A 14,026-nucleotide genomic window follows, 5' to 3' on the forward strand; every position below is an offset into this window, starting at 1 on the left:
TAAAAAGGAAATAGTGTTAGCAATACACTTTAATACAATTAACGAAAGAGCTAATTAGTTTGGGTGAATTCCGTTTCGAAAAGGGCATATATGAGCCAACTGTGTAACTGTAAGGGCATATATGGACCAACTATGTGACGGTAAGGGCATATTTGAGCTAAAGTATTAACGAAGGGCAAATGTGCTCAATTTCGTATAGTATAAGGGCATATTTGGACCTTTAACCTTAGCTACTGCATAACCAATTAGGATAAAGACATAACTTCTAATAACCATAAACAAATAACTTCTATAGAAACTGCTCAATCCTCCATAACTGAAAGCTCCAGGAATTTGAGAAGAGGCAGATCATTATCTTCTCCTATATTTCTTTGCTTCTTCCTCCTTGTATGAAAGATACATGGCTTATCACACTTCTTTGATTAGCGAGCACCCTTTGTTGAGACATCATGATTCTTCGAGTCTTCAGCTGCATACATTTTTCTCAAAATGTCTTGAGTGCTTCTTTTGTGGCATAAGCTATTTCTCCAATTTGTGGTGCTGACGAATATTTGCTGGTTGAAATTGTCAGGTGGGCATTGGGAACATTGATCTACTTCATGCTACACGGTGAAATGCCATTTGGATCATGGAGAGAGAGTGAGCTTACATTTGCAAGGATTGCTAAAGGACAGTTTACACTTCCACATACATTCAGCCAAGAAGCTGTTGATCTCATTACCAAGGTATCGTCAAGTCTAAGGAGTTGATTGATGACTGGAATTAGAAAAATGACTGATAGTATATATTACTTTCTTATCCCTTCTTTTTGTTTCCTTAAAATCAACAGCAAGAAGTATTAGTTATATACAACAATACTGCGTCTCAATCTCAAACAAGTTGGGGTCGGCTATATAAATCCTCATTGACCATGTTCCCCATCTAAATTCAACTAGGTCAACATTATACAAAATAAAAAATAGAAAAATGAGAAGTATTGAAAGTTATAAAATATAGAAGATGAGAAGTATAAGTTCTTTATCTTTTTGTTATACAAATTCTCCAATTTCTTGTTATTTTTCCTTGTATCGTGATGTAAATTTCGTGCCAGTTACTTCAAGTTGATGAAAAGCTGAGACTCGGAAGCCAAGGTGTTCACTCTCTAAAAAATCATCCATGGTTTTCTGGTGTTGATTGGAAAGAAGTAGCAGATCATCGAAGTCCTGTTCCTGCAGAGATTCTATCTCGTATAAGTCAACGCTTGGAAAACCATGGTGATGACAACATAGCTTCCCTACATTCCCCTATTCGGGACTTGGAGGAGCTTAACACTCCAGAGTGGCTTGAAGACTGGTAGCGCGTTTTGAATAAAGTTTTGCCCATCACATTCCAGGATGCTGCTAGCGGCAAAATTGACCAGCTTATTGTTTCAGAACTGTCCTGTTGGAGAATCAGTCAAATGAACTGAGTAAGGTGCTGCTTCTAAATCTTGTTCTCCTGTTGATCAACCACGTGGCGGCCTAGGGAGAAATGTCTTTCTGCTTTTCTTGGACAATCATAAGCTTATGCTACAGGTATTATAATTTTTTTTTTATTTCTGTTCTTTTATAAAGTTTACTATGCTTCTGTAAATATGTTATGTGTAAATCAAACAGAGCCCCTTTCTTTTTATCGCACCCTAATCTTCGCCCCCCCCCCCCCCCTCCCCGCCCCCCAAACCAAAAAGAGAAGAAAAGAAAAAGAAAATGGAGGTATCTCTTAAAAGCCAGTGGCTGAGAGAAGCCATTTTTTAGCATTGTTGCACCACCTTATCAGATTTTAGGTTTTACATTTGGATAGAATGAAGAGCTTTTTATTCTGTAAAGAATTCTCCAAATTTGGAGCTATAATGCCTTGTTTCAAACCTATTCTAGTTATTTGAGGTTTTCCTCCCCTCTGCCTTGTTTAGTATTGCAGATTTCACCGTCTTACGCCACCAAAAACATGATATGGGCAATTGACAATTTCACTTTAATTTATTGAGAGTTCTCAGCATTTATGGTAGATACGAGGACCAACTACAAATTGATTAATGGGCATCTAGTTTAGCTGAGCTAACTTCTGTTATATAAGTAGCAGCCTGTTACATGATGTACATGTAGTTATGAACTATTGTGCATCTTTTCTTCCTCTATCGTTTGCAAAACAGCCTGTTACATGTACATGTAGTTATAGTTGTCACACCTCATTTTTCGGGTAGAAAAGAGTTTTTTCAATTAACGCATCATAGTGATAAACTCATGTACTCACTTTCAGAGTACTCAATCTCACTGTTTCACTCCCACTCATCAATCTTAATCGCTTAGCATTATACGGTACCTGCACTCACTACTGGTATGTTAGACTTAGGAAGGACGGATCCTGCCCAAGCGCTAATATAAAACCAATATGGCCTGTTGTGGTGTGCAGCCCGATCCCATAATAATAGATAAAGCCTATAAGGCTTGCTGCGGCGTGCAATCCGATTCATAATAGTAACATATATAAAGCCAAGAAGGACTACTGCGCCGTGCAGCCTGATCCACAACCTCACTCACAACACGGCTCTCATGCCCTAACTCAGTTATCAATCTATCCAGTCTCTCGGACTCACAAATCTCATGCCAATCAGCCCAAACAATGATACATGATGCAACAATAAAAGACAAAAGAGACTGAGATATGATATGCAAATGATGGATGTGACAGAGTACATAATTGCAATTTAAGCAAATAGTTCAATAGCAGAAATGACCTCAGTGGGTCCCAACAAAATAAGCATATAGCATAAACAAGATTTCTAACATGGATTGCATCTCAATTACTCTAACACGTAGGGATTCCATGAATAACAACAAGGTTTGATAACTATACGGTACCACATAATCAACCGACAATTAACACGGTGCACGGCCACACGCCCATCACCTAGCATGTGCGTAACCTCAATTCTAACCACATAACACGTATTTTAGGGATTTATACCTTCAAAATCAAGTTTAGAAGTGTTACTTACCTCAAACCGCGCAAATCCCTACTCCAACAAGCCCTTGCCTCCGAACGACTCGAATCTAGCCACAAACAACTTAGTACAATCAATACAAACTACAGGAATCGATTTCGTACGATAAAGCTAAGTTCTTTAACCAAAGTCAAAAAGTCAACCTCAGGCTCACGTCTCGGAATTAGAGACAAAATTTACAAAATCCGAACACCCATTCAATAACGAGTCCAACCATACCAAAATCATCTAATTCCGACCTCAAATCGCCTTTCAAATACTCAAAATATAGTTTATGAAGTTTCTCCAATTTTTTCAAACCCAAAACACTAATTAAATGGTAAAAATAATGATAGATTAATGTAGATTAACCAAATCTGAGTTATAATCACTTACCCAATCAATTCCCTGAAAATCCATTCAATAATCGCCTCAATCCGAGCTCCCAAAGTCCCAATGTGAAATAATACTCTAACCCTCGTTTTTGAAATTATATAATTTGCCCAAACATCATTCTTCACGATCGCGGAAAGTGCTTCGCGTTCGCGAAGCACAAAATCTCAGCTGCCCAAAAATCCTTTTATGCGAACGCGAGAACTACCTCGCGAACACGATGATCAAAGAACCCATGCCTACGCGAGCGCGAACCATCTCCCGCGAACACGAAGCCTGGTGTCCCACCTGTCTCATCCTTCCACATGAATGCGAGTCCACTCCCGCGATCGCGATGCACAAACTCCCTATTCGTTCCCGAACATGAAGAAAAAACTTCACCTGCCACCTAGATACACTTCACGAACGCGAGACCTCTCTCGCGAACGCATATAAGGAAACCAACACCAGAATTTTTGTAGCTTTACAAGGCCAAACTCAATCCGCAATTAATCCGAATCTCACCCGAGGCTCTCTGGACCCCATCCAAACATACCAACACATCCTAAAACATCATACGAACTTAGTTGAACCCTCAAATCACATCAAACAATATTCGAAAACACAAATCGCACCCCAGTTCAAGCCTAATGAACTATTGAACTTCCAACTTCTAAAACCAATGCCGAAACACACCAAATCAACTCCAATTGACCTCAAATTTTGCACCAAGCCATAAATGACACAACAGACATATTCCAACTCTCGGTACCAAAATCCAAGCTCGGCAACAATAAGGTCAACTCTCGGTCAAACTTCTCAACTTCCCAAACCTTTAACTTTTCTACTTTCGCCAATTCAAGCCAAAACGACCTACGAACCTCCAAATCAATATCCGGACATAGTCCTAAGTCCAAAATCACCATACGGAGCTATCAGAACCGTAAAAACTCCATTCCAGAGTCGTTTACACATAAGTCAATATCCGGTCAACTTTTTCAATTTAGGCTTCCAACCTTGGGACTAGTGTTCCAATCCATTTCGAAACATCCCCGGAACTAAACCAACCACTCGGCAAGTCACATAACAACAAACGATCATAGAATAAGCAATAAATGAGAACAGAGCTACAATACTCAAAATGTCCGATCGGGTCGTTACACTCTCTAACGGTTCGTAACACATCATAACCTTAGAGATATTATGAACAATCTAGAATACAAAAGACCAACTACTATGTTTGGTCCGCCTGACTGTATGAACCACTTTTAGACATACCAGAATTGGGATCCAGAGCGACTCCTGTAACGCGAAATAAAGGTACATACCCTTTACTACCGCATCAACTTGTCACTAAATAGGCAAGTGAATACTTTTTCATCGAACTCATACTATGTACCTAGAATCTTACACTTGCCTAGATATAATAAAGTCTGTTGACTAGGATCACATTACTCACCTCGACTTCAATTATTTCTCAATATCACAATAATGAGCACTATGAGCAAAATAGTATTATGCTACTTGCTCACCTCTCCAGCAGAGGAAAAGTTCGAAAAAATTCCCTCATAAGGAACAAGAATCTGGAACAATTCTATCACGATCCCAATTCCCACTATAGGTCGTGATGGCGCCCAACTTCGTCGTTAGGCAAACCAACGGTGAACTATCTATTTAATTGCTCATTTTATTACTTTTAAAATCTTGAATTTTATTTAATAAAGAACTAAGTATGGTAAGTCATGGTGATATAAAGCATAAATAAAACATAAAAATAAAATGATGATAATATTAAGCAAAAACCATAAACATTTACTAGAACTTCCCCAAAACTCGGAGTCACAAGTGCACGAGCAATCTAGTAGAATATACAAACGACTACAACTATTGTCTGAAATGAAATAGACAGAAATATAAAATGCAATAGGAAGGAGACTCCGGGTGCTGCAGGTCGGAGCATGGGGGAGCAACTCACTACTAAGTCTCCGGATAATGTGGATGCGCGCCCGAACACACACTAGATGTACCTGCCTCAGTACCTGCACAATTTGCGAAGAAGTGTAGTATGAGTACATAATCAACGCGTACCCAGTAAGTATCTAGTCTAACATCGAAGAAGTAGTGACAAGGGGTCGATATCAACACTTACTAGTGGTCAAGAAATAAAGTACAAGAATTATAAATAGGCATGAAATATAACAGTATCAATGGAATAAACGTTGATCATTTAACATAATATCAGTTTAAAATACCCAAATATCACATGTCATCTCAACAAATAAGAACCATCAAGTAAATAACAGTTTAAGCTTCGAAGGGGATAATTCCCTCTTACATGATTAGGCAAGAGATTTACCTTGTTTCCAAGTCCTCTTCTCGGCCCTCAAACCATACTAATAACCTCAAAATAACTCCGAGCAACCCGAAATTAGTCAAAAGTCGTACAAACTAATCAATCTATGCCCAAAAGTTCATAATTCATCTATTAGAGTAATTACCCAACCCAACTCGAAAAGTTCCTAAAAGTCACCCCGAGCCCAGGTGCTCGGATTTTGAAAATTTTCATAGATAAATGTTAACCATGACCTTTCGAACTCAAATATATAATTTCTACTCAATTTCATAATCAATTTCGCGGTCTAATCCCATTTTTACCAAACCCTAGGTTTCTCAACATAATCCCATAATTTTTCATAATTTCTATATTAAAATTTACCCATAATCTATGTATTAAACTCACATTAGGTAGAAATCACTTACCTTAAGATGCTAGGTGAAAATCCCTCTCCAAGAAGCACTAAAATCGGCCAAACTAATGTAAAATGAGAGAAAATGAGACTAAGTCGTGATTTTAAAACATGTTTTTCCCAGTGGCCCTTCTACGTGATCGTGAAAGGTGCCTCGCTGTCGCAAAGGAAAACCAGTCATCGCCTAGAAAACTCTCCTTCGCGAAATGTAAATATGGGCCAACCTCTCTGTAGAGTGCATAGTCACCACCGGAATAAAGTGTGTAGATTTGGTTAGTCTGTCGACAATGACCCAAATGACATCAAATTTCTTCAATGTTCGCGACAACCTAACTATGAAATCCATAGTGATGTGCTCCCATTTCCACTCTGATATAATCATCTATTGAAGTAGGTCACCTGGCCTCTGGTGCTCAAACTTAACCTGCTACCAGTTTATACATCTCACCACATACTCAACTATGTCCTTCTTCATCTGCCACCACCAGTAATGCTGCCTCAGGTCACGATACATCTTCGTGACACCTGGATGAATAGAATACCGTGAACTATGTGCCTCATCTAGTATCGTCTCCCTCTGGCCATCAACATTAGGAACACATATGCGACCCTGGAGTCACAAAACACCATCATCACCAATAGTAACCTCCTTTGCATCACCCATTAGTACCGTCTCTCTAAGAACCAGCAAGTGCGGATCATGGTACTGGCGATCCTTGATCTCCTCGAATAAAGAAGACCGAGCCAAAACACAAGCAAGAACTCGACTAGGCTCTGAAATATCCAACCTCACAAGTCTGTTAGCTAAGGACTGAATGTCCAAAGCCAATGGCCTCTCCCCTGCTAAAATGAATGCCAAACTACCCATACTCTAGGCCTTTCTGCTCAAAGCATCCGCAACCACATTCGCCTTGCCTGGATGATAGAAGATAGTAATATCATAATCCTTCAGTAACTCAAGCCACTTGCATTACCTCAGATTAAGCTCCCTCTGATTGAACAAATATTGCAAGCTGTGGTGATCGGTGTAGACCTGACACGACACCCCATAAAGATAATTCCTCCAGATATTGAGGGCATGAACTATCGCGGCCAACTCCAAATCATGCATAGGGTAATTCTTCTCGTGGGGCTTCAGCTGACATAAAGCATATGAAATAACTCGCCCCTCCTGCATCAATACATAACCCAAGCTAATGCGTGAAGCGTCGTAATACACAGTATACATCCCTGAACCGGAGGGCAAAACTAATACTAGTGCTATAGTCAATGCGGTCTTGAGCTTCTGAAAGCTCGTCTTGCAATCATCGGACCATCTAAACTGAGCACTCTTTTGGGTCATTCTAGTAAATGGAGTATCAATAGACGAGAAGCCTTCCACAAACTGACGATAATAACCTACTAGCCCTATGAAACTCCTAATCTCGGTCGCTGTGTTAGGACGAGGCCAACTTTGAACTTCCTCGATCTTCTTGGGATCCACCTTGATACCCTCACCTAATACAACATGCCCCAAGAAAGCCGTAGAATCTAATCATAACTCGCACTTGGAGAACATAGCATATAGCTTTTGTTCATGCAAGGTCTGAAGCACAATTCTTAAATGTTGCGCGTGCTCCTACATATTACGCGAGTAGATTAATATGTCATCAATGAAGACAATGACAACTGAGTCAAGATATGGCATGAACACTCAATTCATCAAATCCATAAATTTTGCCGGGGCGTTAGTCAAGCCGAAGGACATCACAAGAAATTCATAGTGCACATATCTAGTCCGGAAAGCTATCTTTGGAACATCCGAAGCACAAATCCTTAGTTGATGATACCCAGATCTCAAGTCGATCTTAGAGAACACTCTAGCACCCTATAACTGATCAAACAAATCATCAATGCGTCGAAACAGGTACTTATTCTTGATAGTGGCTTTGTTCAACTAGCGGTAATCAATGCACATCCGCATACTCCCATCCTTCTTCTTCACAAACAATATCGGTGCACCCCAAGGCGACACATTCAGCCTGATGAACCCTTCTCGACAACTCCTCAAGCTGCTCCTCAACTCCCTCAACTCATTTGGAGCCATGCGATAAGGTGAAATAGATATAGGATGGATGCCTGGTGCCAAATCAATGCTGAAATCGATATCATGATCTGGTGGCATGCATGGTAGATCAGAAGGAAATATACCGGAGAACTCCCGCACCACAGGCACTAAATCAATCATGAGTCTCCACAGCATTATCCCGAACATAAGCCAGATAGGCCAAACAACCCTTCTCGGCCATATGTTGGGCCTTCAAGAAAGAGATAACCCGACTAGATGTACTGATAGATGAGCCCCCCACTCCAATTTAGGAAACTCTATCATCTCCAAGGTAACAGTCTTGGAATGGCAATCAAGAATAGCATGGTACAGAGACAACTAGTCCACACCCTGGATGACCTCAAAGTCGGTCATATCAAGCAATAGAAGATCCGCTCTGGTCTCATAACCACATAAAGTCACTACACAAGACTGGTAAATCCAATCCACAACAACAGAATATCCCACTAGTGTGGACACATATACAGGAACATTCAAGGACTTATAAGAGACATCCAGATAAGGAGCAAATAGAGAAGATACACATGAATAAGTAGAACCTAGATCGAATAGTACAAAAGTATCCCTACTACAGACAGAAAGAATACATGTGATTACAACGTCTTAGGCTACTGCATCCGGTCTGGCTGGAAAGGCATAGAAGCTAGCCGGAGCACCACCTGGCTGGCCTTCACCTCTAGGGTGATCCCTACCTACCTGCCCTCTGCCTATGGCTGGCTGGACGAGCGGTGCGACAGCTGGTGTGATGATCATAGGCTTATGGACCTGCTGTACTGCCTTGTCCCGAAGCCTGTGGTAAAACCTCCTCATGTCACCAAGCTTCCCGCTTTCGTAGCAACCTCTCAGGGTGGAAGATTGCTGACCCTGAGTCTGACCCTGGTGTCCTAAATACCCACTAGAGGAACCTGGAATAGCTTGTGGGTGGTAGGTACTCTCTGGAATGGCACTGAAGTAGGGCCGCATTGGAGCAACCCGAGCAAGCGGTGGTGTTGAATACATGGGCCTGCTAGACTGGACTCTCATGAACTGACCTCTAACCCCCAGACGGGGCGCCACTAAATCCGCTAGAATGTTGAGGCCGCTTATCCCCTGCCTTATACAATTGGCCCTAGATGCGGATACCCTCAATCCTCCGAGTTATCCCTACAACCTGCTCGTAAGAAGTCCCCATCTCAACCTCTCAGGCCATAGTAACCTGGATACCATAATGCAAGCCCGCAATAAACCTTTACACTCTCTCTACATCTGTGGAGAGTATTAAAAGTGTGTGGTGAGACAACTCAGAGAATCTCGCCTCATAGTCGGTCACAGACATCTGACCCAGTTGGAGCCGCTCGAACTGACCCCGTAACTATTCCCTTTAAGAGGTGGAATATATCTCTCCAAAAAGAGACGTGTGAAATGGTCCAAAATCAAGTGAGGCGAACCTGCTGGCCTGCTATAGAGATAAGACTGCCTCCATCTGCGGGCCTTCCCCTCCAGCTGAAATGTTATGAAGTCCACCCCGTTGGACTTCAATACTCCCATATATGCAGTATGTCCCTGCAACGATCAATGAAGTCATGTGGGTCCTCTGACTACTCAGTGCCAAAGACACGAGGATGAAGCTTAATCCATCTGTCCAACCGCTTGTACTGCTCAATGGTCGCGGCTGGTCTGGGCTCTGGTATAACCACTGTAACCGGCTGGGCCCACTCGCAAATAGTGCACCTAGGTTCTGATTAAAGGTAGCAGCGTGCCATGGAGCCTGAGCGGTAAGGGTCTGTGCTTCCCCTCCCGCCTGAGATATGGCCGGATCTGCCGAAAAATAGCCTGGCCTGAGTCAATGAATCCATGAACCGCAGCATACGGCCCATGACCTCCTAAAATCCCGATGCAGTCATAAAATTCGCCAAGGCCGGTTCAGCTGCAGGCGCCTCATCCTGTCCTCAATAACACGATCCTTCACTGGACCCACTGGTGGTATAATAGGAGCAACTCTAGTACGCCCTCGTCCTCTAGCAGGAGTTGTGGCCCTCTCTCGGCCTCTGCCTCGGCCTCTAACATCCGGGGGAGCAGTGCCTATGCTACTAGGTAAACCCGTAGCACGCGTTCTCACCATATGTGAGAGAATAAGAGAAATATACTTAGCATAACATCAACTGCACGACAGGAGATGAAGAAAGGGCAGTTTCCTAACAACCTATAGTCTCTCGAAGATAAGTATGAACGTCTCCTGTAACGACCCAGCTAGTTGTTTTGAGTATTGTAGCCCCGTTCCCCCATTTATTGCTTATTATATGTTCATATTTTGTTATGTGACTTTTCGTGGTGGTTGGTTTTGTTCTGGAGATGTTTCAGAATGAATTAGGACACTTAGTCCCAAGTTGGAAGCCTACGTTGAAAGAGTTTACCAGATGTTGACTTATGAGTACACAACTCCAGAATGGTATTTTGATAGTTTCGATAGCTCTGTATGGTGATTTTAGACTTTGGAGTGTCTGAATATTGATTTGGAGATCCGTAGGTCGTTTTGGCTTGAATTGGTGAAAGTTGAAAAAATGAAGGTTTGAAGAGTTGAGAAGTTTGACCGAAAGTTGACTTTGTTGATACCGGGCTCAGATTTTGGTTCTGTAATTGTAATAGGTCCATTGTGTCATTTATGACTTGTGTGCAAAATTTGAGGTCAATCGGAGTTGATTTGATAGGTTTCAGCATCGATTGTAGATGTTGGAAATCCCTTAGTTTCAATAGGCTTGAATTGAGGTGCCATTCATGTTTTTGATCTTATTTGGTGTGGTTTGAAGCCTCGACTAAGTTAGTATGATGTTTTGGGATGTGTGGTATGTTTGGATGGGGTCCCGGAGGCCTCAGGAGTGATTCGGATTGAAATCGAATTAATATTTGGACTTGAGGAAGTGTTGAAGGATTTCAGGTCTGGTGCAATCGCACCTGCGAAGAATTGTTCGCAGGTGCGCGATCGCAGAAGCGGTCTTGGCATCACAGGTGTGGAAGGTACTGGTGGCTGGGGGTTGCGCAGGTGCGAAGAGGTGTCCGCATCAGCGAGCATGCAGATGTGGGAATTGGAGCGTAGAAGCGGAGGGACAGATTGGTGTGGTTTTCCGCAGAAGCAAGTTTGTTGCGCATGTGCGCGTGCGCATAAGCGCTTGTTTGGCCGCAGAAGCGGAAGTTGGCTAAGAGGTCTCAGGCTGCAGACGTGGCCACCTTTCCGCAAAAGCAGTACCACAAAAGCGGTTATGTGACCACATGTGCAGAATCACTAGCAGAAGGTTTAAATATGAGGGTTTCGTGAATTCTCTCATTTTGGACTTTGCAAGCTCGGCTAGTGACGATTTTTGGAGAGGTTTTCACCTAGATTGAAGAGGTAAGTGACTTTTGATCATTTTTATTCATTAATATTGAATACCCATTGAATTTTCCACTTAGATTATGTGTTTTTGAGGTGAGATTTGGGGGATTTTGGACTAGGGCTTGGAGAGTGAGATTTGGGGGTTTGAAGGTTGATTTGTGGTCCGAATTGAATGATTTTGATATGGTTGGACTCATTATTGAATGGTTGTTCGGACTTTGTGAATTTTGTCGGTTTTCGAAGCGTGGGCCCGGGGTTGACTTTTAATTTTTGGTTAAAGATCTTAGCTTTATCATTTAGAATCAATTCCTATAGCTTTTATTGATAGTAGTACGTTATTTTTTGGTTAGATTCGAGCCTCCCGGGGATAGCAGAGTGATTTGCTTTGCTTGAGGTAAGTATCTTATATAAACTCGGTTGAGGCACTAGTTGCTTGAATTATTGTGATAGCTACGTGCTATTGCGTGCGCACATGTGTGGGGTTTTGCCCATGTGTTGACACTGTGGGTATTTATTCATGATCGAGTTGTGCTCAGGTTATAATAAGCCTGAAATTGATTGTTAAACCTTAAGCTATGATATTTCGCACATTTGTGACATTGTTGTGAACTATTTGAGCCATGTTTGAGACCACATGGGGGTTCAATCCCCGAATGAACTGATAAATGTTATTCTCTAATGAAATTGTCGGTTTGAGTTATAATAGTACACCTTGCACATGCCTACACTTTAGCATGTTGTTTATACCAGTCCAAGAGCATGAGATTTGTTATTCGTTCATTACAAACATGTATACTTGTTTAATTTCTCATGTATGATATGATTGGACTGGGTGCCTCTGACCACGCCAGGCGGATTGTGTTGTTGTGCATATGACCATACCAGGCGGATTGTATTGTTGTGCATGTGACCTCGCCGGGCAGATTGTGTTGTTTTGCTTGTGTCTATGTCGGGCGGATTTGTGTTGTTATGCATGTGACCATGCCAGGCGAATTGTGTTGTTGTGCCTGTGACCATGCCGGGTGGATTGTGTTGTTATGCCGATGACCACGCCGGGCTGGTAGCACGTTGAATTGGCCGTGCTTGCGTGTGGATATGGATCCATCCCCCTAGGGTCACCCTCTCATGTTTCTCTCTTGATGGTGTACACACGGTTATTGAGGAAACTGATCAGTGGTTTCGTACGGATATGGAAAAGTTGAGGAAATATGGCTAGTGTTTTTTTTGGATTTTGCAGTTTATCTTTACTTGCAATTTCCTTGATCATTTATCTGATTTAACTGCATATCATCTCTATATGCCGAGTATTGACTAAGTAGGGTATTTGAGAAAGCTGTACACATACACACACATATGTTTTCTTACTGGACTTATAATTTGATTCCGTTATTGTTCTATATCGGTTTAAAATATGAAACTACACAGGTGATAGCCATCATCATTTAATAATTTGTGTTTCTCTCACCTCGCCGCGTTTATTTACGATACTTATTGGGTAAATTGGGTCAGTTGTACTCATGCTATACTCTGCACTTAATTGTACAAATCCGGGTGTGGGGACCAGTTATCAGCAATAGACTTGCTTGTTGGTCTATCTGTTAGAGGCGAGGCAAAGCTGCATCCTTGGTCGCAGTCTGACTTGTCTTTTCCTTTCATACTGTTGTTACAGTTCAAACAGTGTATTTTTTGTTCAGTCTCGGACTTGTATTCCGTTGTAGAAGCTTATGACTCTGTATTTACCAATTTCTGGGGATTTACTTTGTATTAGGAGTTATATTGTATTGAAACCTCAGACTTATGTTATTTCTATAAATTTCATTGTTCTATTTGCATTCGTTATCATGTTTCGGCTTGCCTAGCCGGTTTGTTAGGCGCCATCACGATGGGTAGGAATTTTGGGTCGTGACATATCCGCACCAATTCGCCAGACTCTACTAGGCGTGCTCATGATTTGTGAGACCTATGTGAACCTAGTGCTCTGATACCAAGCTATCACGACCCCAATTCCATCTATAGGCCGTGATGGCGCCCAACGTCGCCGTTAGGCAAGACAACGGTGAACTATCTATTTAATTGCTTATTTTATTACTTTTGAAATCATCAATTTAATTTAATAAAGAACTAAGTATAGAAAGCCATAGTGATATAAAGCATAAATAAAACATAAAAATGAAATAGTGATAATATTAGGCAAAATCCATAAACATCTACTAAAACTTCCACAAAACTCGGTGTCACAAGTGCACGAGCAATCTAGTAGATATACAAACCACTATAACTACTGTCTGAAATGAAATAGACAGAAATATAAAATGCAACAGGAAGGGGACTCCAAGTGCTGCAGCTTAGAGCATGGGGGAGCAACTCACCACTAAATCTCCAGATAATGTGGATGCGCCCCCGAACGAACACCAGATGTACCTGCATCGGTACCTGCACAATTTGTGAAGAAG

The 14,026-nt window shown here is 41.7% G+C and overlaps 1 protein-coding gene across 4 annotated transcripts in view; it reads left to right on the forward strand.

Annotated features, from left to right (window-relative positions):
* Positions 1–12,780, forward strand: part of LOC104101682 (protein phosphatase 2C and cyclic nucleotide-binding/kinase domain-containing protein) — a 36,824-nt gene extending 24,044 nt beyond the window's left edge. The window contains exons 15-17 of one of the 4 annotated variants that reach the window (XR_011407803.1): positions 572–725; positions 1,091–1,553; positions 12,425–12,780. Coding sequence is in view for 1 of the 4 variants with exons in the window: in XM_009609173.4 (XP_009607468.1) it covers positions 572–725; positions 1,091–1,336 (400 nt within the window). In the remaining 3 variants the exon portion in view is untranslated. The other 3 variants (XR_011407801.1, XR_011407802.1, XM_009609173.4) reach the window with 3 other exon arrangements.
* Positions 12,781–14,026: the final 1,246 nt, after the last annotated feature.

This window comes from Nicotiana tomentosiformis, chromosome 5 (assembly GCF_000390325.3).
Source record: "Nicotiana tomentosiformis chromosome 5, ASM39032v3, whole genome shotgun sequence".
Lineage (NCBI taxonomy): Eukaryota > Viridiplantae > Streptophyta > Magnoliopsida > Solanales > Solanaceae > Nicotiana > Nicotiana tomentosiformis.